The sequence below is a fragment of the Metarhizium robertsii genome (genome assembly GCF_000187425.2).
Source record: "Metarhizium robertsii ARSEF 23 chromosome Unknown MAA_Scf_10, whole genome shotgun sequence".
Classification (NCBI taxonomy): Eukaryota; Fungi; Ascomycota; class Sordariomycetes; order Hypocreales; family Clavicipitaceae; genus Metarhizium; species Metarhizium robertsii.
Genome location: NW_011942150.1, coordinates 1300507 through 1328453, shown reverse-complemented (window position 1 = coordinate 1328453; position 27947 = coordinate 1300507). Strand labels below are relative to the sequence as shown.

The 27947-nt window shown below is 52.7% G+C and overlaps 11 protein-coding genes across 11 annotated transcripts in view; 5 read left to right on the top strand and 6 right to left on the bottom strand.

The window, feature by feature from the left end:
• Positions 1-92: 92 nt before the first annotated feature.
• Positions 93-2332, top strand: MAA_09436 (Low temperature requirement A; the record flags this gene model as incomplete). Its single annotated transcript, XM_007827434.2, has 7 exons — positions 93-278; positions 362-486; positions 541-608; positions 670-777; positions 839-1213; positions 1267-1919; positions 1997-2332. The coding sequence occupies 7 exons, from the start codon at positions 93-95 to the stop codon at positions 2330-2332; spliced, it is 1851 nt and encodes a 616-aa protein (XP_007825625.2).
• A 197-nt stretch (positions 2333-2529) lies between these two features.
• On the bottom strand, positions 2530-4511 carry MAA_09435 (GTP-binding protein, HSR-1 related protein; the record flags this gene model as incomplete). Its single annotated transcript, XM_007827433.1, has 2 exons — positions 2530-3464; positions 3518-4511. 2 exons carry the CDS (start codon positions 4509-4511, stop codon positions 2530-2532), a joined length of 1929 nt encoding a protein of 642 aa, XP_007825624.1.
• A 433-nt stretch (positions 4512-4944) lies between these two features.
• Positions 4945-6246, top strand: MAA_09434 (low-temperature viability protein ltv1; the record flags this gene model as incomplete). Its single annotated transcript, XM_007827432.2, has 2 exons — positions 4945-4964; positions 5034-6246. 2 exons carry the CDS (start codon positions 4945-4947, stop codon positions 6244-6246), a joined length of 1233 nt encoding a protein of 410 aa, XP_007825623.2.
• Positions 6247-6849: 603 nt separating this feature from the next.
• MAA_09433 (Methyltransferase type 11) lies at positions 6850-7764 on the top strand (the record flags this gene model as incomplete). Its single annotated transcript, XM_007827431.1, has 1 exon — positions 6850-7764. The coding sequence occupies one exon, from the start codon at positions 6850-6852 to the stop codon at positions 7762-7764; it is 915 nt and encodes a 304-aa protein (XP_007825622.1).
• Positions 7765-8017: 253 nt separating this feature from the next.
• Positions 8018-9903, bottom strand: MAA_09432 (siderochrome-iron transporter; the record flags this gene model as incomplete). Its single annotated transcript, XM_007827430.1, has 2 exons — positions 8018-9566; positions 9632-9903. The coding sequence occupies 2 exons, from the start codon at positions 9901-9903 to the stop codon at positions 8018-8020; spliced, it is 1821 nt and encodes a 606-aa protein (XP_007825621.1).
• Positions 9904-11668: 1765 nt separating this feature from the next.
• MAA_09431 (fucose-specific lectin FleA) lies at positions 11669-12850 on the bottom strand (the record flags this gene model as incomplete). The annotated part of the gene is made up of 3 exons (XM_007827429.1): positions 11669-12102; positions 12167-12557; positions 12638-12850. 3 exons carry the CDS (start codon positions 12848-12850, stop codon positions 11669-11671), a joined length of 1038 nt encoding a protein of 345 aa, XP_007825620.1.
• A 2303-nt stretch (positions 12851-15153) lies between these two features.
• On the top strand, positions 15154-15785 carry MAA_09430 (uncharacterized protein; the record flags this gene model as incomplete). Its single annotated transcript, XM_007827428.1, has 3 exons — positions 15154-15171; positions 15222-15473; positions 15519-15785. The coding sequence occupies 3 exons, from the start codon at positions 15154-15156 to the stop codon at positions 15783-15785; spliced, it is 537 nt and encodes a 178-aa protein (XP_007825619.1).
• Positions 15786-16013: 228 nt separating this feature from the next.
• Positions 16014-21065, bottom strand: MAA_09429 (het-r; the record flags this gene model as incomplete). The annotated part of the gene is made up of 3 exons (XM_007827427.1): positions 16014-18458; positions 18545-20476; positions 20538-21065. 3 exons carry the CDS (start codon positions 21063-21065, stop codon positions 16014-16016), a joined length of 4905 nt encoding a protein of 1634 aa, XP_007825618.1.
• A 507-nt stretch (positions 21066-21572) lies between these two features.
• On the bottom strand, positions 21573-21953 carry MAA_11593 (uncharacterized protein; the record flags this gene model as incomplete). Its single annotated transcript, XM_011412508.1, has 1 exon — positions 21573-21953. The coding sequence occupies one exon, from the start codon at positions 21951-21953 to the stop codon at positions 21573-21575; it is 381 nt and encodes a 126-aa protein (XP_011410810.1).
• A 1347-nt stretch (positions 21954-23300) lies between these two features.
• MAA_09428 (MCM3-associated protein) lies at positions 23301-27352 on the top strand (the record flags this gene model as incomplete). The annotated part of the gene is made up of 2 exons (XM_007827426.2): positions 23301-25251; positions 25320-27352. 2 exons carry the CDS (start codon positions 23301-23303, stop codon positions 27350-27352), a joined length of 3984 nt encoding a protein of 1327 aa, XP_007825617.2.
• Positions 27353-27893: 541 nt separating this feature from the next.
• The window catches only part of MAA_09427 (LPXTG-domain-containing protein), a gene marked incomplete at both ends in the record, with an annotated part of 1417 nt that continues 1363 nt past the window's right edge, over positions 27894-27947 (bottom strand). The window contains one exon of the mRNA XM_007827425.2: positions 27894-27923. Within this exon, the coding sequence (XP_007825616.2) occupies positions 27894-27923 (30 nt within the window). The remainder of the gene's footprint in view (positions 27924-27947) is intronic.

The following is a 27947-nucleotide window of genomic DNA, read 5'->3' as shown; positions in this document are numbered from 1 at the left end:
ACGCTTCCAAGAGACAACATTGAAAAACCTTGGGAACGGCACTTTGTCTATCAACTTGCAAATCTCATGGGGATATTGTATCTGAAGCCACAATGTTGAGCTTCCTGAGGGCCATCTCGCAAATGGCTGCCACGCACGGCCATGACGCCGCTGCTCCCCAGCAGAAGCTCAAGCTCATCAAGAGCCCGCTCGTCAAGAGCGACGACAAACTCGCCGACGAGCCAAATTTGAGCACCTTTGGTGACCGGTACAGAGACGATGCTCCAGAGTTTCAAAGGGTTTGTGCTGCGTCTTTCTCACAGCTCCCGGCATCACGGGGGCTATAAGAACAGAAACATGCTGACCTCGTCAACGGATGTAGCATGAGCAAGCAAACATGCTCGAGATCTTTTTCGACCTCTTCTTTGCCGCCAGCTACACCGTCTTTTCCAAGAACCAGTCTGTCACCAGCAGCACCAGAATTGCCGGCTACATCGGCTATTTCACGTCCGTTCCCCCGGCCAACGACGACCTCTTTTGTCTTTGCTGACCGTTTGATAGGGTGCTGTGGTTTACTTGGCTCGCCGTGGCGCTTTACGACGTTCGCTTTGTGACGGACAGCATTTTTGGTATGCGCACAAACGTCAGCCAGCGTCCTTGAAGAGGGATCATATACTGATTCGCTCATAGAACGAGTCGCACGAGCCGTCCATCTCGGCGTCATGGTCGGCTTCGCAGTCGTCGCGCCCAACTTTAGACCCGAGGAAAATAACCACGAGGGCACCTTGCAAGCCATGTGTATGCCTTTTCCCCGCGTCAAAGGAAAGGGAAAAAAAAAGACTAATCCATCTTCCCACAGCACTCATATTGATGATCTCCCGCCTCTGCCTGGCCGCCGAGTACAGCAGCATATTATGGCACGTCCGCAAGTTCAAAAAGGTCCGATCGGCATTCTACGCCCAAATCGCCGTGCACTCGGTCGCGGCCCTCATCTATCTCGGCATCTCGTTCCACCTCCAACACCACCACAGCCACGTCTTCATCACATGGTACATTATCTCCGCCGCCGAGGCCCTGTTCTCCTTTGGCCTCGGGCTGTACCACGACGTCCTGAGCTTCACAAAGACCCATCTCATGGGCCGCATGAGTCTCCTGACCATCATCATTCTCGGCGACGGCATTGTAGTCTTGGCCGAAAAGGTCGTGACGATAGTCAAGTCGCCCGAGGCGTGGAGTACGGTTTTCTCCCCGTCGTGAGCTCTGCAACATGCTAACAGACAAGTCTAGACCCCCTCATCATCGGCATCGTCACCGCCGGCGCCTCGACAACCTACTTCGTCTTCCTCGTCTACTTCGACTGGATGAAGTCGCAGCACCTCCCCGGCTGGCGGCAGCAGACCTGGGCCGTCCTCCACTTCCCCTTCCACCTGGCCATGGTGCTCTTCATGCAGGGCTTCACCCAGTTCATCCTGTGGTCCAAGATCGTCGACGTCCTCAACAACTTCCGCGCCGACTGGATCACCGCCGACGTGGACGCCCTCTCCCGCGCCACCAGCGCCGACGTCCACGCCAACATCTCGGCCGAGGTGAGCAGGTTCTTCGCCGAGTACAACCCCAAGTGGCAGGACCTCATCGAGACCATCGACACCACCCTCGAAAACATCACCGACATCCCGGACGACTACTGGCCCCAGCTGGCCAGGTTCTCTGTCACCAAGGCCGAGGCCGACCTGCCCCCGGCCAACACGACCGATTTTGTCTTCAACGTCCTCACAACCCTCGCCGTCACCATGGAGAACAGCCTGTTTGCCACGTTTGACGTCGATCTCACCCAGGAGTTTATCGACCAGGACAAGAATAAGAATGTCACCGTTGACACCATGGGAGGCGGCTTCGCAACGACCATCAACAACGACACCTGGGACCGGTTTCAGCTCGTGGTAAGTGCGGCTCTGTCTTTGCTACATCTATTCGCACACGGCCGTTGCGCGTACCGTAAAATACTAACGAGGAGCAGTTTACCTACGGGTACGTCGCGTCCGGGGCGTGCCTCGCCTTCATGACCCTCCTGACGATCGTTTCGCGCCTCACGCCCTGGAAACCGTGGCCCGTCGTACGCGCCATCGTCTACTTCCTGCTGGCGGTGGGCCTGGCGCTCGTCACCGCCGTCCAGGTGGACGATGTCACGCTGGACAAGTACCTCTTTAGCCCGTGGCTGCTGCCGACGATTTGCCTCGTGTGGTTCGTGGTGCTGCTCCTGACGCATACGCATTCGGTGCCGCCGCTGTTCTTCCCGCGGAGCGCTACCTTTGCCGTGCGGCGGAAAAAAGGGATGGATGAGGAAGAGTGTTGAAAGGACTAGACCTGACCATCAGTGGGGCTTGGTGCCGGCATACCATCAGGCTAGGAATACATGGGACAAGTAAAATATTTTGTGTGGGAGACATCATTTACATAGCGTCGGAGTTGAAAAGGCCGATTGGGCAGCCACAATACCTTTACTTTTTTTTTGTCGATACTTTTGCTTAATTTAAATACTCAAGTTGCTATTTAGTCATCCGTGTTCATGTATCTGTGCTTCTTGCTTTTGCCATTCTTTGCCCCGCCCTTGAAGTGCTTCTTGCTGCTCAACAGTTGCACGTCCTTCGGGTCTATCCCGTTCTCCAACGCAACGACGGTGCGGGCCTTTCTTCCAGTAAGCATTCTGCCAGAAGCCTGACCCTGCTCGGTGTATTTGTGGTTGAAAGGCATGCTGATGTGGCCCTGGGACTTGTCAGGACCGAAGAAGCGGGCGTCAAGCTTCTCCGTCTTTGGGCCCGCGGGGATGGATATCATGTCAGAGTCAACTGTGACGCTGTCGTCGTCCTTCAGCGACATGGCCTCGGTCGCAGCAGCGAGCGCGGCGCGCCGCTTCTCAGGGAGGTTGAATTCGCTGTATAGCTCTCGATTGAAGGCCTTGGCGTCCTCGATTCCTGGCGGTGGGTGCACAAAGAGCAGCTTGCCGTTGACGTAGTCCTTCAGGACGTAGCGAGATGCTCTGGCCTCGTCGGGCTGACCCAGGCCTTGAGTTTGGAAGCCTCTGGCCCTTGCATACGCGCGCAGCAGTTCTTCTGCAGTCGGGATACCACTGCCGCCCTCCTCGAGGGGGCGCGTCTTGATCTGAATGCCATAGATGGCCTCGAGGAATCTCTGTGGGATTCGCTGAGTGACCAACCCTACGGGGCCGGTGTACTCTCTCATTTGGTCGATGGGCAACACGCCATTGCAGACAAGATCAGCTTTGGTAAAGGCAAAGTTGGGGAACACGAGACCGGGGCAATCGCAGAGAATAACATTCTCGCTCAAGTGGATCGTCTGGAAGTGCTTGGTCTTTCCGGGTGTTGATGAGACTGAAACCTTCTTGGCGCCTATTAAAGCGTTGATGGTGGATGATTTTCCGACGTTGGGGTATCCAACCAATCCTACTTGTAATTTGTGATCCGATGCTAGTCATGATTAGTTTGTTTCTTCAATGGCCATGAAGCACTTGGCAACCCACCTGCATCTTTGGGAGAATGTTGGAGAAATATGTCCTCTAACTCTTCAACGGTGAGAATCTGGGTGTCCTCATCTTCATCAACTGCAGTTGGAGCACCGCCATCATCCTCGCTTTCCTCTTCCGACGAGTCCTCGCCTGTTGCGGGCTGTTTGCCGGCACTGTGGGAGGATGGCTTTTCCACCTCGTCCTCTGATCCACCATCTTCGTCCCTTGCTTCATTCAGCTCCTTCGCCAACTGCGCTGAAAAGAACTTGTAGGCGATGCCGGCTTTCTTCAGGTGTTTAGCCCACGCTCTTCTTTGAGCCAGAGTCATCATATCTGCCTTGTTGATTAAAAGCAGATTCTCCTTCTTCGGATCAACATCCTTGACATAGATCTCGAGATCTTCAGAGCGGAAGAGCAACGGATTTCTAGCATCCACAATCTGCACAATGAGGTCGGATCGCTCAATAACTCGCCACAATTGGCGCCAGACTTCCAAATTTCGCTCAAAGGGCGTCATGAGCAAGTCGTTGTTCTCTTCCAGCTCCGCAAGCCCCCTCCTCCAGCTTAAAAAGGCCTCTCTTTCTCTGGAATCTAGTTCCTGCGGTGTGGTGGTGGAATCCCAGTGTGGTCTTCTGGGGACGGTCAGACGACCTCTGTGCATCTTGTGCTTGCCAAGTACAGTGCGCTCTTCGTTGGCAGAGAGCAGATACGGGTTCTTCTGGTCAGTATGAATAATTTTCACATTGTTCATCTTCTCGGCAGTAAAATCAGTTCCCGCCAGCTCCGCCGTTGCCAAAAATTCATCCAGAGCGCCCTGCTCCGTGACGGAGCGCATCTTGACCCAGGAGGCATCTTGCTTCTCGTTGACAAGATACTGTTCACCAGTGGCGTGATTAGTTCTAGTGATGGCAGACTGCTTCTTTCTGTCGCTTCCCTTGCCTTTGCCGAAACGATCATTCATCAACGTATTGCCAAGCCCCACGCTCTTCTTCGATTTTGCCAGAACCATGTTGACGGTCGCGGCTCTGCCGAGGTGGAATCAAAATGCGATGTGTTTCTTTTGGTGGTATCGTCTTCCCGCTTGAGAAACAAGTCAAACTTGAGGGGAAGGATCTGCTCACCAAAGATATTTGGTGTGAAGGATGCAGATCAGCTTTGGGTGTCAGACTTTCTTTCTTCACTGCCCGCAATGCTGGCTGATTAATGCGTCACAAATGGAGGGGCAAATTTTCCGCGATAGGGCGGGCCTTCAATCTGGCACTGTGCAGCTACCCGTGAAAATGTCTCTGACATACAGTGTTATCGGATCGCACACGGTACAAAACAACAGTCCAAAACTTTTGTGACTGCGGCCCCAAAATCTATGGAACCCCATTCCACCACCTTTATAGCCGTCAGAGTTTGATCCCGTCAAAAAAAAAAAAAAGTGGCATATCGCTAAGATGCCTCGAGGAAAGTGGATGTGCGTTAAACTCCCTTACACTACAGTAATATACGAAGAACGATTCTAACTTTTCATCCGTGAATATAGCGACAAGAAGACGGCCCAGCATTTTACGCTGGTCCATCGACCGCAAAATGACCCTCTCATCCACGACGAGACGGCCCCGGCCATGGTGTTGAACCCGACCCAGCCAAAGCCTGGTTCCTCAAAAGTGAAACATCTCGACGATTTGGCGTCAGAATTTGGCTCTGATGCGGCCGCAATTCGAGCCAACGAAGGCGAGGCTGCTAACTACGGAGTCTACTTCGACGATACCGAATACGATTATATGCAGCATTTGCGCGATCTCAACTCAGCGTCCAGTGGGGAAGTTGTTTTCATCGAGGCGAATACCAAGAGTAAGGGGAAACAAAAGGAATCATTAGAAGATGCGCTGAAGAAAATGGATCTGGAGCAAAAGTCGGGCGACTTATTTGAGGATGAAATGCTGCCCTCAAAGAACCTCAGCCGGGTCACCTACCAGGCCCAACAAGATGTCCCTGATTCGATTGGCGGATTTCAGCCGGACATGGACCCTAGATTAAGGGAGGTTCTCGAGGCCTTGGATGACGAGGCCTACGTAGACGACGAGGACGACGATATTTTCAAAAACCTCACAAAAGATGGACAGGAGATCAACGACGGTGAATTTGATGAGGCCGACTTTTTCGACGAGGATGAAGATGGCTGGGAGTCGGATGATACCGCCAAGCCCACAAAGGAGTACAAGGAAGAAATACCAGAGCTCGTCGCAGTGCCAGAGCACCCCGACGTCGGGCCGTCACAAGACTGGATGGAGGACTTCAAGCAATTCAAAAAGGAACAAAAGTCTGGCAAGCCTCGCGTTGCGCCGTCCCACTCCGAACTGCAGTCCACTTGGACGACCACCACAAATGGCGGTCGAAAGAAGAAGAGAAAGGGTGCCTTGACCGACGCGTCCAGCTACTCCATGACATCGTCATCGCTTGTGCGCACAGAGCAAATGTCTTTCCTGGACGCCAGGTTCGACAAGATTGAGGAATCGTATCTGGAAGACCCGGAGGACGACATGGCTTCTATTTCGCAGGCATCAACATCTAGCGTCGTCGGACCTACGAGAAGAGACTTTGACGGAATTCTGGACGACTTCCTCGGGAGTTACACGAAACCTGGGAAGAGAACGTCTAAAAAGTCCAAGGCACAGACTGGCCTGGAACAGTTGGAAGAGATACGAAGGGAGTTGGGTCCGCCTCGCATTCGCGGTCGAAATGTTGGAACATAGACCGCCAGAGTTTGGCAAGTGGATAATGACTTGATGAGATTTTACTATAGATTCAATAATTTCTGTTTTTAACCTCAGTCACTGCAACCGCGCCGAGCATGCATACCACCCGACCATTGCTCGCCTACCTAACCTGACCATTACTTTTTCGTAATTAACTGTCAATATCCTATACACTACGATGGGTTAACCCTATGCATGTAGGTAACATTGAAAGCCGAGGGAAATTAAAGTCCACTCCCAACTCCACTAGGAACACCGAAAAGAGTCAATAAGAGCAACCATCAGGTCAATTCAATGTTACACAGGTCGGGTCGGGTCCCGTACCTAGGTAGGTGAGCAATGGTCAGTTCTGGGTCTACACTCTCGTTCACATGCAGAGCACGGTCCGGCCAACACCCCCCAAACAAAGAACTGTTGGCATTCAAAACCCCAAAGTCTGCCGTCATGCCTTTCTACCTCGTCCAAGTCCCATTTCAGTCCTCTCCTCCTCCTCGTCTATCATCATCAAGCTTCCTAGCTCAGGCAAGCCACTGCTCTCGGCCACCCTTTTGCCCTCTCCAGCGTCCAACTATTTAAAGTCTGCATTTTCTACTTTTCAACATGTCTTCAAAGACACCGGCAGCCGAGTCAGAACCAGTGATAAACGACAATCCCGCCCTTCAGAGTCTCTACAAGTCGTTCGAGTCACGAATCGGCTACTGGCTCCTCTTAGGCAACACCCGCCACTTTGGATACTGGGAAAAGGACACGCACTGGGTATTTCCGCTCAACGGCCCCTTGCGACGGATGGAAGAGAAGATGCACAAACTCCTCGACCTGGCGCCGGGCTCGCAAGTCTTGGACGCCGGCTGCGGAGTCGGACATGTCGCTCTCTACATGGCAAGTCGCGGCTTGCGCGTGACTGCCATCGACGTCCTGGACCACCACCTTGCCAAGGCGAAGCGTAACGTCGCCCGATCCGGCGCCCTTTGTTCTCTCGTATCCGTCCAGAAGATGGATTACCACCACCTCGAGACATTACCCTCGGAGAGTCATGACGGGGTCTACACGATGGAAACGCTGGTCCATGCGACGGATCCGCTAGAGGTTCTCAAGGGCTTCTATCGTATCCTCCGACCTGGTGGGCATGTCGCCATGCATGAATACGACCATGACTATGAGTCCGACGAGGTCATTGGGAAGACGCTGGCCAAGCTTATGAGGGAGGTTAGTGAGTATGGCGCCATGCCTACGTGGCAGCGTGCCAGGCGCGGGTACTATAAGCAGATACTTGAGGAAGCTGGTTTTATAGATGTCGAGGAGCACGACTACTCGGAAAACGTCCGTCCCATGCTGCGACTGTTTTGGCTTTTATCGGCAATTCCTTACTACTTCATCGTCTTGTTTCGTCTTGAAAAGTACTTTGTGAATGCGATTGGTGGCGCGCGTGGATATTATGCGCAAAAGTACTGGAGATATGTTGCTATTAGTGCTAGGAAACCTGCAACTGGAGGCGACGGCTCGACAAAGAGCTAATCGGAAGAAGAGTGCAGAACAGTCTGGTGGCTTTGTTTAGGCCTGGAGAGTATTGCTGGCTGGTTACATCACTGGGTACTAGTGCATTCGGCAGGCTTTGTTGTGACTTTCTAGCGTTTCTACAAGTCTTGCTTAACTCAAGCTCTTTCAATTCCTGTGCTCTGACCCAATTGAACTGCGCCGCCTACTCACTCAGTCGTCAAATCATAACTACTAACGCACCGCCCAGTGAAATACGCGACGCATGAGCTGCTTAAATAACAGTACCCTTGTTCTGCTTCTTATCCACCCGGTAGTTCTTCCAAATCGCAACAGCAGGAATGCCCAGGGTCAGAATGGCGGTGGCAGAAATGGAGCCATACCGCTGGCTTTGCCCCCAGGCGTAGTTGATGGCATCTCGAGTAGGCGAGCCCACGGGGTACGTAACCTGGGCGAGATAACCGCCGAGGTAGATCTTGTCCACCTGGTCGGCCATGTCTTGGGGAATCCTGGAGCGAAGGGCTTCCGGGAAAGTGCTCGAGTAAATGGCGACGGAGACGGCGTCGCCAATGGCGCCACCAATGCTGGCGAACAGATTGAGCACAGCGAGCATCATGGGGACGCCGTCGCGGTCGCTGGCGGCCATGACGGCCATGCTGTTGCCAATGACAATGGTGCCGCCGCCAAACGCGATGAAGATCTGGCACATGATGATGTAGCCAATGTCCGCGTCCTGGCCGCGGAAATGAATCATCAGACCGGCGCCGAGAATCATGAGCGGCAGGCCGAAGCCGAGGACGGTCCACTTGAAGTGCTTGGTGTACTTGACCCAGAGGCCAAAGACGACGCCCCAGAAGCAGGAGCCGACATTGTAAATCTGCGTCATGTAGCCGGTGTCGCTGTAGCCGAGGTTGTACACGACGAGGACGAAGCTGTAAAAGTTGAGGTCCCACGAGTAGAAGCTGAAGTAGGACAGGGCGGACATGCAGCAGGCGCCCAGGACGGTCCTCTGCCTGAAGAGCTCCCACCGGATAAAGTGCGTGTGGGCAAACCACTTCTCCCAGGCGGCAAAGACGGGGAACAGCACGACGCCGGCGACGACCATGGCGATGAAGGTGGCGCTGTCGTAGGTGGCGCGGCCGTAGCTGACGAGGCTAAAGGGCAGCAGGAAGAGCACAAAGGCGGCCATGAGGATGACGGCGCCGACGACGTCGAACTCGTGGAGATAGTGGACGACGGACTGGAGCGCGGTCCGGCCGCTCGGCTGGTGCTTGTAGATGCCCAGGCGCTCGGCCTTCTTCTGGTAGAACTTGAAGACGACGGCCAGGGGCACGAAGACGAAGGGCTGGATGATGGCGAAGCACCCAATGGCCCAGCGCCAGGTGCTGTGCCTCAGGAACGCCTGGGCGGCCAGCGGGCCCGTGAAGGCGGTGCAGATGAAGGGCGTCGACACAAAGGAAAAGGCAAAGGCGCGGTTCTGCAGGCCCGACGTGTCGGCGACGAAGATGTCCAGGATGAGGTAGATGGCGTCGTAGCCGATCCAGTAGAAGACATAGCCGGCGGCGTAACTGTCGGGCCCGCCGCTGGATGCCAGGATGACCATGCCAAGGAGGTAGACGCCGAAAAAGACCAGGTAGCCCTCGGCACGGCCCCAGATGTTGAGCGTCTTGGCAATGGGCAGCTTCAAGACTCCACCGATGATGTTGGACAGGATCGAGGCCGTGGCGATGGCCGGCGCCGACGCAAAGTCGGCATACGCCGTCGCCGTGACGTTGAAGAGAATGGCCTGCTGGAAAGCCAGCATGAAGAAGCAGAGCCAGATCCTGCGCACGAAGGGACCGCGTGAGTCGGGCGATGATGGACCAAAACGTCCAAGGGGGCTGCTTACCACGCATAGGTGCAGTAGACCGTCTTCTTGGTCCAGACGAGGGCGGCGGCCTCGGCCTTTTGGACACCAAGCTCGGCGCTGGCCGTGACCTCCTGCGGATGCTGCTGGACTTCCCTCTCGTTCTTCTCCTCGAGGCTGGCATTGTCGGCGTCGCTGGGAAACGCCTCCTGGTCGTGGCCGGGCTTCGACTTCAACTCCTCGGCAGCGTCCGCCGGTGGAAACAGCCCTGCCTGGCCGGGCGTCCGGGGGTCGGCGTTCTTGGTCGTGTGCATCTTGGCAGCGGAAACCTGTCTCGCAAACAGCTTTTGCTTCAATGGTTCTCGCTGCCGCGCCCAGGGACGGCGTGGTTGCGAGGGCCCCGGGCGAGTAAATACTCGCAGAGGCCGGGCTCTGCTGCCAGCCCACCGCGCATGCAACCTCATCCGGAGGACTGCAGAGAATTTCTCTCCATCTCCACAGCCATTAGTGACTCGTTAGTCGGCCCTTCGTGGTCACGCGATTGGCCCGTCGAGGCACCGGCGTCAAAAGAGGATCTGATAAGATGGTGACGCAAGGATGCCGCGCCGTAATCTGATTGCGGCAGCTGTACTCCGTACGTGGATCAGCCCTGGACTCCAATAACCCGGAGTGGCGTTCTGGAACCCATCCAGCACGTTTTTTTGCCGATTTTGCCGATAACATTGTTCTTGGCTCGCCTTTACTCGGGAATAGCGCAGACTCGCCTCCGAAAGAAGCTTACTGGGTCCGGCATGAGGCTGCGACGGAGCTACATGGCAACAATGCCAATAGCGCTGTCAATAATCGAACCTTGAATTTTGCATCTTGTTTCTTCTCTGGCCATCTTGGCTGTCAGCAGCTGATCTGGCATTTGGCCCTTGCCGGGGGTTGCCGGCCATGCGATGATCCCTCTTCAGCTGCGAGCTGCTGGTCCTTCCAAGATTAGTCGCATGTCCATGCTTGACGCAGCGCAAACGGAAACGAGTGACTGCCGTCCAGTCAAGGATGATGAAAATGGTTTAGTCCGCTGACTTTGATGCTCCGCGACTTGTGCCTAGACTCCACCTTGGTGATACACGGGCGAAAAAGAAGGTGGTTGGTGATGCTGAGTTTCGTCACGTGACGAGGAGCTAGCAGCTTCACGGCTCTATTTTCCAGGTACCCAGTAGTTAGTTAGTTCCCTAGATACCTAGGTAGGCAAAGCGTCTGTCTGGTATTTAATCCGTGGCTGACGTAGAGTGAAAACGGCACGTTGGCAGGTAACCGGAGCTGGCCCAAGATTCCCGCTTTATGAGGCCGTCCCAGGCATCTAATTAGTCGAACATGAAATACTGTTTGATAAGTAGCTAGCCAATAAAAAAGTGACTTGCGTCATTTCATTTTACGGCAAAGATACATACATACGTCATGATAAGTCTCCGTTTGTACGAGGCCTCCACTTTTGGTAGTTCAACAGCATTCAGGTGTAACATCGTGAGCCTGGTGAAATAAGCACATATCGTATTAACATTAAAAGCAGGCAGCCCCCGGCAGGGGATACATTACAGCACTAATAAGACTTTCATGTTTGCCCTCCCCAATCCGCTTTGCCTACCCCTAGGTTAACATTTCGTTGGCATCAGGGTCTTGTTTACTCGTTGTTTACTCTACTGGGTAGTAAGTATTTGAAATAACTTGATACAATTACAACTTATTAGCGTTATTACAACTATTGTGTACAAAGTATCAATTTGGTTACGCGGTAAAAAAAAGATTGGCAGGGGTTTCGTTCAACAAGCAGTTGCCTTTTATTATCTACCTAAACCTATAAAAGCAATAACAAAGGCAAGCCCAAACACTTCAATGGCGACGATCTGACAGTTGAACCTCTGATTCTCTACTTCTGCCACTTTCAACTACCAATTCAATATCTCACACTCACCAATCAGGCCAGCTCTATATTCAAGTGCTGAATGTGTCATAAATTTGTCCAGGTTCATGCTACATGGAACTGCGACCATGTCAACGCAGACTGTTGAGTGGTCAAACCTTTCATCCTCACTACTCAAACCTCAACAGCGCATGCTCAAACTCGGACCTCGCCAGCTTTCCCCCCTTGTCCGTCTTCGTCACAATATAACTAGTCTGATAAAGACAAGCCCCAGTACCGCGTTTAGTGGAACCATCAGGAACAGACTGACTCTGCGGCTCAGTCCCAGGCCCCTGATAGATGACAATAACCTGGTCAACATTCCTAGTTCCGACGCGTCTCTTGGCCACAACGGCAGCAAGATTCCCCTTTGGAGTGGTGGCAGTGACCTCATCAATGCCATATTTCTTACCAAGCTCGTCAACAGCAAGGGACTGAATTACATTTTGGTCAGAGGTGTAGAAGAGATCCGAGCCAATGTCCAGATTCTCATTTCGCGGGCCGGTAGCAGCCAGAGGGGTATGCGGCGAGGCTGTCGGGTCCACGTCGTTGATTTTACGAGTCGCTATTCATTCTCTATATCAGCGTTCGAAACGACCATCTCTTCAACAAGGTATTCAGTTACGTACAGGTATCCTGCAGCCACGCCAGATCCAAGTTATTCTGCTGGAAGAAAACCACGGGCGGGTTCTCGGTTTTGGTATTGGAGATGTTGGTCCCTAGTTCGGCGCCGACGGCGGCGAGGCCAGTGCCCGTGAGGACATCGTCGCCCAGGTCGCGAGTGTCCTGTGTCCACCAGGTTCCGTTCCATGTGACCTGGCGGATAGCGCCGTTTATGTTCGGAACCTGGTAGAAGACGCAGATCTGGTCATTGGCCTCGAAGGGCTTCGCGGCAGCAATCTTGGAGTATTGGGCTGGGATGATTCCCAGGGTCCTTAGGGTGCCGATAGACCACCCGCTGTCTTTGTCTTTGTAGACGGCCTCGCTGAGGTAGTTGTTGCCTTCGATGTAGAAGAGGTGCTAGGATGCGACGGCAAGATGAGTACGATGCAAAAGAGGGGGTTTGAATAGGGGGCTGGGTAGGGGTTTTATTAACGCACTCTCTGTCGGTTCTTGCCAATGAGAACTGCTAGCGGCGTGTAGAGCTTTGAAACCGGTGCGTTTGGGATCTGGATCGGGGATACGTTCCAGTTTCCGTTGGAAGAGGAAGTTGCCTCGCCCAACGAGCCATTGGAAAGTTGGACGTAGATGGTGACTTTGTCGCGATCGGCAATGGCAGCTAAGCCGGTGTCATGGAGGATGGTATAAGACATGGTGTCTAGAGGTGTTGGATACGCGGGGAGTATATTTGGAGAATTACTTGGGAAAGAGATGGAGGTTGCCCGACTCTGTTGGATATATCTACATTACTCCAGCACTGTTCTGAAGAAGATAAATGCCGCACTCCGACTTTGTGATGACCTACTGAGCCCGAGCCTCATTGCGGTTCACAAAGGTCCAACGCACGCAGCCTCACTTTCTTGGCCGAGGGTTGCAATGAGAGTCCTGGTCGTTGACAAATTGTCGGCGTAGAAAGATCTGCCACGTAACTTGACTAGTCCTTTGCTTTCAAGGTGGGGTTGAACTGATGGTGTCGATATCGATTTGAAGAAACTTGGTTTCGGTGTTATAACCGCAGGCTCCGCAGTTGATGAATTCGGCAGTGCGAATATTGGCTGCGTTGTGCCGACGCGTCAGCTTTGACAGCCTTATTTCACTCACTGTATATGAATCCAATATGTGTCACCAAACTTGAAACCGGAAATCGTCATCCATCCATGTCTTCGGCAGTCATGTATGTAAACGGCCTTGCAGGGGGCTTTGCTTTCATGCGTCAGTTGCGCCCGGCAAGTAATCAGAACGGCAGAGTGAAGCGGATTATATGACTAGATCGGAGTACTCCGTGCTCCGGCATTTATCTGCCGAATTTGACATGAACAAATCCGGTTCTGCTTTGGCTTTATGCAACACGAATAGGCAACTTATCTGAAAGTGAGAGTTTCTCGGCAATCTCGGGGGGAATTATCGGCATCAATACTAAACAGCTATATACTTTATATAATCAACACGGCAAGCCTTAACTTTGAATTACAGCTACTCTTTAGCCTAGCCTTATATAAGTAGCTATAAGAAATTCTACATGTGCTTTTACAGCGAAAATTGTACATGTAAATACCTGACCCGATTAGGTTCAGCGCCTGCTGCATAACTGCGTGTTTAGTTACCCCCAGACATAAATTCACCCCGCACTGCCTAATCCAGCTTGTTGCCTATAATTGAATGTGGTCGCGGGGAGAGGTGTGAGAGATGCCGGTGAGGATGACGACGACGACGGCAACCGTCTGAAAGCTGGTCAACTGCAGCAGAATCATGGCGTCCAATCGCACAAGGGCATCATCCAGCATATGTCGGCCGCCCAAGGTGATGATCCCCGGCAAAGGCGAAGTAGCCAACAACTCGGCATTTCCAGGCCGACGTCAAACCAATAAAGCGCTGAAATTGCCACATCTCTCCGCCGTTGCTGCAACCACGATGGCAAGGCGTCAAGACTGCTTACTCCAAAGTCATTATTGCACAAGGCAGACGCGGAACGTCTTCCCCGGCTCAACTTTATTTTGGTCGTCATGGCACTAGTGACTAGACCCTTTGGCTTTCATGATGTGTCAAGTATTCATCGCCGCCACCATCATGACCGCATGCATGATTTTGCATGTGGTGGTCAGCCGCGGCCATCTATTTGTAATACGAATTCTGTCGTGCGACGTGACAGCATTTGATACGGTAAAACTTCCCGCGAGCAGTCCTTTGCACGTTTTGGAGATGAAACAAGGACCGCCCAGCGACAAAAAGAGAAATGGGGGAGTTTACGCTGCATCTTTCTCTGATGTTGCTCTTATCCAATCTTACATTGCCAAGAGAAATGCCTTATGCAGTGCGAGCCAAGGTGGTCACTGGTAACATTGTACATGACTTTGCCCGCGGTTATACCCGAAGGATGATGTTGCGGGGTTAAATATCCCGTCAATACGAGCAGAGGGCATTGTTGAACCCAGACGACAATGTCTTACAAGGATTGTCCTGGCGATTGCTCTAGATTGGATAAAAAACAAGTCTCAACACAACTTATCATAATCTCGTCACTCTGGTCTTACAACCCCCTCACACGCTTCGAAACCCACAGGTATGATGGGTGGCAATGGGAAGATCTGGAACGGGCTGAACTGGCAAACATACGTTCCCGTCAAGGATAGTGCATCGGGCATCTACCTGATGGCTATATGACGGCTCGGGATGGGATGCCGATGCTGCCTCTTTGAAACGGTGAATTGACAGCCCTTCTATATGTCAGCCTCACTATTGCCAATCAACCCATGCCTGCCAGGATGAATGCTACCGTTGCAACTTCAGGGTGTGGTCCCAAAAAAATCCCTCTGAGTCGTCTTGGTAGAGTACTTAAACAGAACAAGAGAAGCAAAGAGTTCACGTCCTCTGTCGTATATACAGGCACATCTAGCAACACCATATTCGCTTTAAGTACACCTCTGAGAATCCCGTCGTAAAACTAAAACCTACAATCATGTCTCTCAAACCTGCGGTATGTGCTTCCAGCCGAGTCTTAGCTAAACTCACTAACACTCTCCCAAGCCCGGTGATGATAAACATGCTTGTTCCGCTCTATCCGCCACCCGCACTGAAAGCGGTGAAACGTACATCTTCTACTTTGATTCCAACAACAAGATTTGCTACCTGAAGGGTTCAGGCACCGGCTCCTACGCAGAGTACTCCGTATCTATGAAAAATGACGGAGTGTCCACTGCCGCCGTTGGCGACACTCGTACCCTGACCTCGACTCTCTTTGACCAAGAGCAGGCAAGTCTCCCCCTGGTCTGCGAACAGGTAACATGATTTGAATCCACTCACTGACGACGCTGTACTCGACAGGTTCACGTCTACTATGTGCAAAATGATTATATCAAAGCTGCCTGGTGGCACGTGCATGACGGTGAATGGAGGACTGGTCTCATCAACGCGAAAGGGTACAAGGTGACACGGGGCACTGGAATTTCTTCTCTTGGACAGCAGGAGCTCCATGGCAAGCCTGGCCAACATCGCCTCGAGGTGTATTTCAATGACCAGGATAACGAGGACAAGTTTTCTGTGGCATACTTTAAAGACAAGGAATGGCACAAAGCCGTTGTCGAGGTGTAATGATGCTGCATCTTGAGCAAGACTTTGTTGCGTCCGCAATTGTTCCAACGGATGGCACTGATAATTCAGTATTCGGCGCCAGATTAAATTCAGTCATTTACTGGCAAATTATGTCAATGTATTGTTATTCGCCACTGCTCCTTTTTACTTGTGCGTACTGCTTCTCCTTAATGAAACACTTGACCATGGCAACCAGCGGAACCGGCCAAACGGACCGTGCCACTACCCCTAGTGACTCATGTGTCTAGCTGCTTCATGTGATCTTCTAGCTAGCCTGGTGAAAGACATGCCGCGGCCTGACAGACCTCTACGGAACTGCGGATTCCTCAATTGAGAAGCCCTTCTTGAACTGCTAGCAGGGGTGTTGAGTCGACTAGAACCCATCAATGAATTCAGAGACTGCAGCATTTCTGCAGACCCCAAATATCTAGACTCAGCTAAGCCACCGCCTCGTCCTTGGCCGGGTCCAAATTTCACGTTGCATTTGAGGTCAACGTCGAGACCGGCTCCATGCGGCGTCATCTCCGTGGAGAACCTAAACAGTAGCACATCACCTGAAGCGCACCCCAGCACAACCTTGTGGCCGTCAACATGTGAGTAAACAGGTCTGTACTTGGCTGGGATGAAGATAACCTTCTCGTTCCTCCATGTAATATACCAGTTCTCGTCCTCGTCGCTGTAGCTGATGCCGTACGGATGTCGCCCAGGTGGCAATGGCTGTGGCTGCTGTGTCTCGGGCTCGACAGGTGAGGACCCTGGACATATGAGAGGAACGGCGCCGCACGCGGTCATCACATAGTCGGTGGAGATGCCATCGAACCACAGTGTCCGCGAGAACCACTTTGCGATCTTGATTGGAGGTCCCTCGAATTGTTGCGTCTGCACGTCCCATGTTCGCAACTCGTGGCCGTCCGACAAGAGAATCCTGTGTGAGTCCGGGTAAAAAAGTACCAAGTAAAAAAAAGGCGAAAAGTAATGCGGATTTGAGTCCGTTATGGTCTTTTCTCTCCACGTCGAGGAGCCCGACTCGCGCTCCCAGACCTGCACCGTGACTCCGCCGGAGGCAAGGTACTGTCCATCGGGGGAGAAAGCGACGGCCGAGGCGTAGCCTTTGGGCTGTCGCAGGATCTGCGGGGGATCACCATTTCTGCTTTCCAAGTCCCAGACGCGTACGGTGGAGTCATTTGACGCCGATGCTATGAATTGCCCGTCTGGCCCAAACACTGCACGCCGAACCGGGGCCTCGTGGCCGGAAAACGAGCGCCGTAACTTTCCACTGGGTACGTGATAGACCCGGACGGTTCGATCGTTGGAAGCAGACGCTAAACTCTGTCCATCGTGTGAGAAGGCGATCGAGTTCACCTGGTCGTCGTGTCCCATACGCTCGGCGTTGCGCAGTCGCTTGCCTGTCTCGCCGTCCCATAGGTGGATAGTGTCGTCCGTCATGGCAGACGCCACGCAGCGGCCGTCGAGGGAGACAGTTAGCGCACAGATGCGATGGGCATAAGACAGGAAACTGTCTGCTTCTTTCTCTACTTCATGGACGTTTGCCTGTTCCTTGGGCTCGTCGTACCAAAGCCGTGTCGTGAAATCCTGAGAGCACGAAGCCAGATACGGACCCTGTGGCGAGAATGCGACCGAAGTTACGAAATCCGTGTGTCCACGAAGCACCTGAGTGAGCTGCTCCATCTTGTAATTCCATACGTCAATGACGCAATTTCTACTGGCTACTGCCAGTTGAGAACCGTCGCGCGAGAATGCAAGAGATAGAACTTGGTCGCTCGAGAATGCAAGAGATAAAACATGGTCGCTCGACCGTGACAGCTTTTGTATCTCGTTGCCCGTCAAGGCATCCCAAACTCGGATAGTTGCGTCGTCTGAGCCAGAGGCGATGTGATGGCCGATGGGGGAGAAGGCAACGCAATTGATGGCTTCCTCGTGGCCGTTGAGGGTTCGGAGGAGCGCGTAAGTTTGCCCGTCCCAAATGTTAACTTTTTTATCTTCCCCGCCCGACACCAAGAATCTCCCGTCGGGCGAGAGCACGACGCTGCTGATAGAGCCCCCGTGTGCTTCGAACCTCTTCCAAAGCTCAGGCTTATTATCCACACTAAGATCCCAGACATACAAGCTTTGACCAGAGGCCGCCACGAGCTTTTTGCCATTCGGCGCGAAGCTAACGGCATCCACCCACCCCCAATGGCCTGAGAGGGTTCCGACGGGACGTCCAGTTGCGGCATTCCAGAGCCTCACGGTTGAGTCGGCCGCTCCCGATGCCACGAGACCAGTGCGAGAGAAGTCCAAGCAGAATATCCCGTGGGTGTGGCCGCGGAGAGTATGCTGCGCCGTCCCTGCCTGGACGTCCCAGATGCGCACAGTCCTGTCATCCGAGCCGGAGGCCAATTGGGTCCCATCAGCGGAGAAAGCGATACATTGAACACAGTCGCCATGGCCACGGAGAGATTGAAACTCGTGGCTTGGATGATTTTCCATCAATGGCCGGGTGACTACCCACTGGGGCATTGATCTTTGCTTCACGACGCTTGAGCTGGGCCAGAACAGAAGGGTATCCTGGACCAGGGATGCATCCGGTCTGTTGACTGATCTGTGAAAACGGAGGAGTCGATGCGCGTCACGAACGACCGCGAGCAGCTTGTTTGTGCTACTCAGCTTAGCCTGTTTGTTCAATCAGTCGTTATGACTCCATAAAGGAAACGAAATGTCCTGACCGAACAAGTATGCAAAGATGGACGTAAACTTACTACCAAGAACGCCTCCAGACGTAACAGCATAGTCGCAGACGTCGAAAGTCGCCCCATCGAGCCCAGGATCTTGAGCCAGTGAACGAAGTAGTTTTCCAGAAACAAAGTCACCGCCTCTGTCACTTCCGGATGCTTATCAATATTCGTTATCTCACATATATGTCTCATCCAGTAAATTGACGTATACCTAACCGGAGTCAGGTGAGCCTCTAGGTCAACCTGCTTGGTAGCGACAGCCGACCCGGTAAGTATTTCCTCGTCTAGAAAGGTGGATAAGGAGTTGATGGCCCGTTCCGATATATGCAAGTGGGCTTGCGAGGTGGCCGACGGCAGGAGAATATGCTGTCGCGCGTAGTCCTTGGTGGACAGGTGCTGAAAGCACACAAAGTTATCGCGAACTTCCAAGAACGGAGAGCACTTCTTCACTATGGCCAACACGTCCACACCCTCCCGTAGTTCCGCCAGGGCTGATAGTTCGGATATATGCAGCGGCTGATAGGCGGCAGCCATTGTCGAAAGAACCTCTCTGCAGAAGCTAGGCTCCTCGCGAGGAAGTTGCTGAATCCTAGATCCTATTTTGTCGTACAATTTTTGTAGGTCGTCGGGCATCTCCTGCAAGACTTCGACGGCATACCACTTCTCTTCTTCCCGCAGAGCTGTGCAAACAATGTTTACCCACAAGAAATTACGCTGAGGCCGTTGTCGGATTTTCCGCACTATCTCGTTTTCAAGAGCCTCCCCGTAGCTCTTTTCTTGGGCCAATTCAGAGACCTTGTGAGTTATGTGTCTGTCCACAGCTTCAATAAGAGCTCGAGGGCTCGGACTCGCATCGAGGCTCAAATGGCAACAGCCTCCTCCTTCTTCTAATGCCATTTCAGTCGTATCTGTGTAGCTGCTAGACACTAGCCATCGAACCTTGGACGACAAGGACCTTGATACAGATATCAAGTGCAAGAAGTCATCCAGGCCAGGTCCATCATCGGCGGAGCACTGGTCGATAGCGTCGACCAAGAAGTATGTTTTTTCAAAGTCGGGATCTTGTATCATGCTGTAAAATGCCCCCGATAAGGCGAGAAAGTCACTTTGGTCGTCAAGGTATTTTCCTCGAGTTGAAGTGCGCGGTTCGTCCCAGTGCCTGTCAAGTAACGGTTGCTGCTCAAGCAAGCACCAGATCAGACCCTTCAGCACAGCTGCTACATTGTCTGATCCAAATGTGCTGCTGCCGCAGAAGAAGAAGGCCAACTTGGCCGTAACCGGCTCCTCTTTCCCCCTTGCTGAAAGCTGACTTGCGATCGCGGCGAAGAGCAGCGTCTTGCCTCGACCAGGGCCTCCGCTCACCCACAGCAATTTCGGATCAGCCTTGTCCCAATCAAGGAATTCCTTGTACTCCTGCGTCGATAGAATCCACTGGTAAAGGTCGGGCAGAGAATAGCTTCCTTCGGGCTCGAGACGCCGTGTCCACTTCCTCAAGGCTATGTGCAAGTCCCGCATTAACTGGCTCTCCTTGTCCGGTTGCGACTGCTCCTTATCGTGGACAGATGTCTCTTCAAGAAGCTTCTCAAGTTGCACCTTGACTTGAGAACAATTTAAGAGCGAAAAGGCCTTCTCTGCCTCATCTACTTGGCGTTTTGCCTCGCTTCTGTCGAGTGGGACTTGTTCGATCTCGTGGGTGACGCCGACGAAATCAAAATAAAGATGGCCAAAATGAAAACACACAATTCTTATTTCGTACAATAGAATGGCCCTGTATAGGTCGACGAGTTTTTTACTGGGCTCATCGTGGATCTCGTCGATGTTTTCTTCATTGTCACTGGCGGGTGGTGCCAGAACTCTGTGCAAGTTGCAAAACCACTCTAGCTTGGATATGAGATTGATAAAATCCAAGTAATCACTCTTGGCCTCCGTCACCAGACGTTGAGTGATGAGCAGAACCTGTATATGGGATCGGTTGTCAGATCTATGCGTGCTCAGTCTGGAAGACATTATTCCGTACCATTAAAGAGTAACAAGCACCAGCCCAGGCGAGAGCGGCATGTGGCATACTTTGCGCGATCTTCTGAAAGCCAGTTTCTAGTGAAGGGGTCTTCTGAAGGCCAGTTTTTAGTGAAGGGGTGGGATGATCAAATTCACTAGAATCGACCTCGTCGCTCGACTCTTCATCGATTTTGTTGAACCAGGTGTCTATTAGTTGCTGCATCTGCAAGCGTCTGGCCAGTGTATCCGCCTGGTTGATCATGTTTTCGGCGGGCATCGGAAATATTGGACTAAGCAGGGTCGAATGAAAGTCTCGTCCCCGAATGCCGGTAGACAGAATTTCCAAAATTACCTCGTACCACCTCATCATCTTCGGATGCTCTTCTTTGAGCTGCTTGTACGCCGCATCCCATAGCCGCGCAGCCTCCATCGACGAAGTAGAGGCCGGAGATTGCGGCCGAATGGGGTTTTTACCTTTTGGAGCCTGGGGGTAGTGAACCAAGTCGCTCTCGGGTGAAGGCGGGAGCTTGATCTTGCCTTTGGGCATTTTGCCGTTCAATGTCGAGGATTAGATTATTGACCAGAAATCCTATTGCGCGAATACTTGAAGGATGGATGTTAGAGACGGATGCTGTATCCGGTGGGAGATGGAGACGACCCCAGAAAGCTATTGGAAAGCAAAAACACCAAACACGGGCTTGATAAATAGTTGGTAGCGAGGCCAAGCGGTGGCCCAAGGCTGCCCTGCCCGATGGGCAGACGATGGGTGTGCTCGCCAGCTTCCATGTCCGCTCGCACATGCATACAGCCAGCAAAAACAGAGACTCGTCACAAAAGCATTGATTAGAGGTCCAAGTTCTTCTTTGTGAGGGTGCCACCCCAAAATTAGCTATCACGGCCACAACTGTCCCAATCGAAGAGGAGCGACTCACGGCCCCAACCTGCCAGCGGTACAACCACAGGCGGGTACTGCCGGTCGAGGTACTTGAACAATGGCCATGAAGGGGCTGAGGTCTTTGTTCGTATCAATATTTCTTACAGGATCAATGATAGATCATACATAGGGTGCCGTTCCCGGATCGATCGCCGTCGTGACCGAGCTGCACCGGATGCGGTTCCAGGACTGTAGGAAGGGCACGGGGTCAACGCACACGTTGTCGCCGAGGAAGCTCAAGTCGTAGCCCTCTATCTGGCTCTGGTCGAGTAGGCAGCCGTTACTGTTGCAGGCCAAAACGGAGAGCAGCTCGTTCTGCACATCCCTGCTTGCGCTGCGATCTGTCCTCAGGCCCACGTTGGATGTGCTCGAGATGACTACATGTCGGTGCTTCTGGCGCGCTGGACGGCTCGGGCCATCTTGTGTTGGGCGTCCCTGGACGCCACCAGCCACCTTTGTTCTGGGCATTTCTGGCTCCTCGGAGTAATGATTACGAAACATGACGAGAAACGCGTGTAGGTTCTTGCCAACCACTTCATAAGGGCTGCCATTGGTGTCTCTGCGAGTCAAGCACCCCTTTGAGATGGGAAAGGTAGGAAAGCTTCGTACATGTCTTCGTGATCTAGGATTGTATGGTGTCCCCGGTTGACAGCCCAGCCGCATCTCGTTGTTTTTATTGTTAGATTTAGATTGCCTTGCATCGTGACGTGTTCGCCATCGAGTGTCGGGGGCCTTTGTGAGGCGTCTTAACCCGTTTTGAAGAGCCCCTCGCCCACAATCTCCCGAAGATCCCTCTGAGCCTGTTTGGACTTATCAGACCCTTCTACGGCCTCATAACTCGGACCGCAGTGGATGACAACTGAAAATTCATCTTTGCGTAGCCGCGTTTTACACCGCTCGTCTTCAGGCGTTGATTTAGCTCTTTGAGTTACTCCGTGTCTTTCATGTGCCGTCCTGAAGTACTCTGTCCCCCGAGGCTCCGGGGTTGTCGATTCTCTAGAAAGTCGTCGACCTTGTCCTGGAGATCCTTCGAGAGCCTCCACGCGATGGTTTCGTTGGCCTCGACCATCAATAGTAGGCTCATGGGAAATGCTGCGTCGCTAGATTGGTTGACTATACGCTGCAGGTATAGAGTTTGTCACGGATACCTTCCATCAGTCGAAATACATCTGGCCGTCTTGCTAAAACGGTCGCATGCCGATGCTGGCGGCGGCATCGCGTTTAGGCCGTCCACGATGTGCGCCTCGAGGCTGGCTTCACCCATGGCGTACAGCAGGGCTTGCGCCGCGCCTCCCGGCTATTTGTCCCTGAGGTCGCCCTGTCTACTTTGATCCGTCAAGAGAGCAAGAGACGAGTGGTTTTGAGGGGTGCAGTGCTAATATGTTGAAGAAAATAGAAAAGAAGAACCTGAGAGACCCAGCCGCGAAGGGCTAGTTGACCAAGTTGCTGCATCTGAATCAGGAGGCACTACTAGGCCTTGATCCAAGGGCTCTAGAAACCTGAGTATTGGTTTTTTATTACATTTAATATCAAGCATAATAAATTAATAGCAAAGTTATGCGCAGCTCTCTTCAAAGCTAAAGGTTGGAATTTTTGATCTTCTTCAGCCCCATTCCCTCTGGCCTGTAGCGTGCGCAGCTAATCGCAAAGTGTCACGTGAGCCAAGCTGTAGTGGGTTCTTGAAGCTCAACCTGAAGCCTCGGAATAGCTTCTCCGCGACATCAAGACTTAACATCTGCCTGCGCGCCCGAACTGCCTTCAACATCCGCGTCCGGGCGCCCGAGAGCCACCCTCAATGTGCAAGCCGACAACATAGGTGCATGCGACGTTCGTCGCATCGTCGAACCAATGTTTTCGTCTCTCGCCCAAGGGACGCGTAGTTCGGCGCCAGTGGTCAACCCTTTCGCCCCAACCCCGTCCACGGGCGGGAAAAATCCATTCAGCACCGATGTTGCAGGCGACTCAACGAAAAACGAGCGCAGAGCGAGACCTAATCCGTTTCAAACGACAGACAGCAGCCTGAGTGATGGTGGTGGCAAGCAACAAGCAAGACGCAGTCCATTTGATACCGGCGGGAAAAAGCCCAAGGGCAAAGGCAGATCCCGGCAACATAAAGCAGACAATCAGAATGGATTGCTTCAGCCATCACAACCAGATGGGCAAGACTCGCGAGCCACGTCGCCTTCGAGCGCTTTATCTGACGAAATGAGCGACGAACCTGTCCCTGTAATTCCGTACAACTCGACGGATCCTCTGGCCCGGAAGGTCTATGACCGGCTACGCAAAGATGGCATTGGCCCACCTTCCTGGCCGTCGCAGCCAGGAAACCCGAAAAATAAACAAGCAATGGCGAAATTCCGCGAGCAGTATGAAACGTATCGCAAAAAGGTCAGAGCGTCTCTGACCAAGGCCGGGTTAATCGATGACCCAGAGAAACGCAAAGCCCTGAGCGATGCCATCGAATTCAAGGGAATATGTGAGGATATGTGTCCAGAGTTTGAGAAGATTACGAGGATTACAGAGCTGGACGTGGTCCAAGCCGAGAAGGATCCCCGGACTTCATATGCCAACACGACCAAAATGGTGAAGAAGTTGGCTCGGTCAGCTGCTGGTCAAGAAGCTCCCCTTCCCATGGACGTCCGCTCTGTTCCGGCCCTGCGCCGGACCTTAGATTATCTTCTAGACGAGCTGTTGCGGAATGACGAAAACTTGGCAGCAGTGCACGGCTTTCTCTGGGATCGCACTCGCGCCATTCGCCGGGATTTTTCATTTTTCTCGTCACTTACTCCAGAGGAGATCAAAACTCAAGTATACGTGTTGGAGAATATCGCAAGATTTCATGTTACATCCTTGCATTTACTATCACAGGCAGGCAAGGCACCCGAGGATTTCGTCCAACAACAAGAGCTGGAGCAGCTTGGCAAAGCCCTCTTGTCACTTCGAGACGTTTACGATGACTGCAACGAACAGGGGATCGAATGCGAGAACGAACCAGAATTTCGAGCATATTATCTAGTTTTCCACGCGCGCGACCCGAGCATCCTAGAAACCCTCCAACGACAGTGGAAGTCGGCTCTGTGGCGCGACTCGGACGAGGTCAGAACCGCAGTGTCACTGGTCGAAGCACTTCAAGATACACACGATTTCCATGGACCGCTAAAGAATGGACCTTCACTGGCCGCCTCGGCAGCCTCACTGGCATATTTTCGGATTGTTCGAGACCCAAAGGTCTCGTATACCATGGCATGCTTTGCGGAATGCCACTTTCCTCAGCTCCGAAGATCAATATTGCAAACCATCAAGCGCGCACTTGCGAGACCAAAGGACCCAGCCAGGGATGTAACGGCGGCAGCACTTAACAAGTTTCTGCAATTCGACACTGTGGAGCAGGCCATCGACTTTGCCGAACTCCATAACTTGGAATTCGTTCAAGATCCCGACAGCCCGTTCGACACTGAACGAAAGATTTTAATTCTCGATGGCAAGCAGCCGCTTCCTCACCGCCGATTGCAGCATCAGTTCTCGCAGGGATTGGTGGAACGAAAACGAGGGCCAATACCACTTCCTGAAGTGATACATCGCACCGTTTTCGAAGATCCCAATGCCACGGTCAAAGTCAATGGCTTGGAGACTGAAGGTAGTCTTTTTGTACAGGACAACGAACCTCAGTCAGAAGCGAAACCAAATATCGGCGGGTTCGGGCTCACAACGGGTGCTGCACCTGCAACTACATCCACAGCCTCGCCATTTGGAACAACCGGCTTGTCTGGGACGGGAGCGACTCCCAATGCTCAACAAGGTCTGATTATTCATTCACCACGGAGGAGATGCACGCCTACAAGAACATTGCTAACAGAAACTTCTCAGCCTCGACCCCGTTTGGCACTTTTAATAATTCGCAGTCTGATACTACCAAAAACCCCTTTGCTCCGGTGTCGACGCCTCAAGCCGGTACCCAACCCAACCCCTTTGCATCCAGCGGGCCAACGCCTGCACTGTTTGCATCAAAGACCAATGGCGATGAGAATAAAGCCCAACCTGTGTTTGGAAATGCTCCTACTACGAACCCATTCGCACCAGCGTCACCGGCCATTGATCAGCCTGCAATGGTAGGAAGCAAACCAAGTTTCCCATCCACGACACCCAACTCGCTTTTGTCAAACAGTAGTCCAGGCACTCAGGGTGTCAATCCTTTCTCTTCTGGGCTACTGGGTGTGCCGAAACCAACACAGGATGCTATCAAGCCGACACCAGCGTTCTCTATGCCGCCTCCCCCGCTCCCACAGCCCAAAGCATTGCCTAATGCGTCAGACGTCGCCAAACAAAATTCCGATTCTTCAGCTTCACTACCAGCAAAGCCAGCCACTTTTGGGGTTGGGGGCTTCCAATCTGGTCCGTCTTTTGAGAATCAGGATTTCGGCAAGTCCGTTACCAAGGCTTCAGATGGTACTCCAGATGCCGCGAAACAACCCAACATTTTGGGATCGCAAACATCCTCAGCTATTGGCCTTGGCGGGGTTTCGTCGCCGGCAATTTCGACTCTCACAGCTGACAAACCTCCTTTTCCTGCCGTGCAATCATCATCAAGCGTGTCCGGCCCAGCCATACCCAGTAGTGTGCTTCAAGAACCGTCCACGTCTGGACAGCCTGGCGAGAAACCTGCACTTTTCCCGAGCAGTGCAGAGTCGAGAGCTCCAGCTGTGGCGGCACTACCCAGACCTTCTGAGAAACCCCGAGACCTGCTGGGCGACTTTACGAGGTGGTTTGTGATGGGCGACAATGGCTTGCTTGATCAATTTCAAGTGTACATGATTGATGAACTTGCTAGAGAGACATTTGATAAATTCCAACAGGAAGTGGAAGAAAACCGGAGAAGGGAAGAGGAGGAAGCCATAAACAAAAAGGTTAAGCAATTCCGGACATATAATCTCTCTCTCAAATACTTTTACCGATGGAGGCATAATGCGAGAGAGAAGCGTCTAAGTTCTCTGAGGCGAAGTGGTCGAGACCAACTTCGAGCGTTCTACGCGTCGCAACATGCTGCTGAAAGATGGGCTCGGCAAGAGGCGTCTAAGAGAGCTGCCAAGCAACGAACAAAACTCGCCAAGGTCAATCATGCCGAAGAATTCATGGACATGTTGAAGCAAAAGGACGTGAGCAGACGGAAAGCCCGCGAGGCGCTTCTCTCCAGCGGGGTATTATCCGGCATGGACAATGAGCATGATGCCGTCGACTCGATTGTGAGGCAAGAGTTCAGGTCTAGGACGAACTCTATGTCCACAAGTTGCCAATCGCGAGAATCATCGCCCAACTCGAGCAGGAAGCTAGGCGGAAAGACCAAGGCGCTGCGCGACCTTTACCTAGCCAAACCCGGCCGGTTCCGCCGCTCCCTGCCCTCCATATCCTCGAGGGAGAGCGAGCCCCCCGATCATTCTAGGTCGACGAGCAATGCGTCGGCTCGGTGGAGGCTCAAAGCCATGGGCATTGTGCAGCTGCCCGATGGCACTGCCGTGCCCGAGTCCATGGCGCGCGACATGATGGAACGGCCTGGCCACTACGCCAGCCCGGCATTCGGATCAACCATCAGAGACGATTCTGTTCGACGGGCGTCTATGAGCGGAGGTGCCGAGAGCCTTGAAATGTCGCGACTTGGTGCAATGGATGACGAGTCAGCCACGAATAAGAGGAAGAGGTCGTCTGAGGAGGATGCGAATGCGGCCGAGAAGGACGTCCCAGAGCGTAGCAAGCATAAGCGAATCATGAGCGAGGCGGAGAAGCTCACCGGCGAACTCAAGGCCATACGGCAAGAGTTGGAACAAGGACGGGAGTGGTTCAGGTCTCAGAACGAGCGTCTACGAAGTGAATCCCGCGCAGAGTCTTGGTTCGACGACAGCATATAATTTGGCGTTGGGGAGGGATCATTGTTTCAAATTATCAATTTCGCGGGAAATGGGAAAAATTCAATATCATATTCTTTTTTTTTTCTTTCATCCAAGGGCATCAACGACACCTGTCTATATTTGTCTCGTTGGCCGTCAAGGTCAGATACCCATAGAGTTGGATGGCTTTGTTACCCGCACGATCAGGGGGTGTGTCAACCTATGCATGTCATTTGATTTGGGCCTTGGTTCCATTTACTTGTTATTTGTTTTTGTTTTTTCTCTTGTATAAGCGGGCATGAATGTAGTACTAGTTCCATGGTCAGGGGGGCAGGGGCAGAACCACGACAATGATGAAGATTTGTTTACGTCACAGCGTGGCGGCCTCATATTTGCATTCAATGTTTTATATTCGTGACTGATGTGATTTAGGAACAAGGCGACAGCCCGTGCCGCCTGGGTATTTATCGTCCAATTACTCCGTACCGTGCCTGAAATTACACAAGGTCCTTTTACTAAAATACCAAAAAAAAAAAGTCAACGCCTTGAAGCCCTCAACGTCCTACCTCGTCGGCGGCGGGTCAAAGGTGGTCTGGATCCTGGCACCCCGCACAGG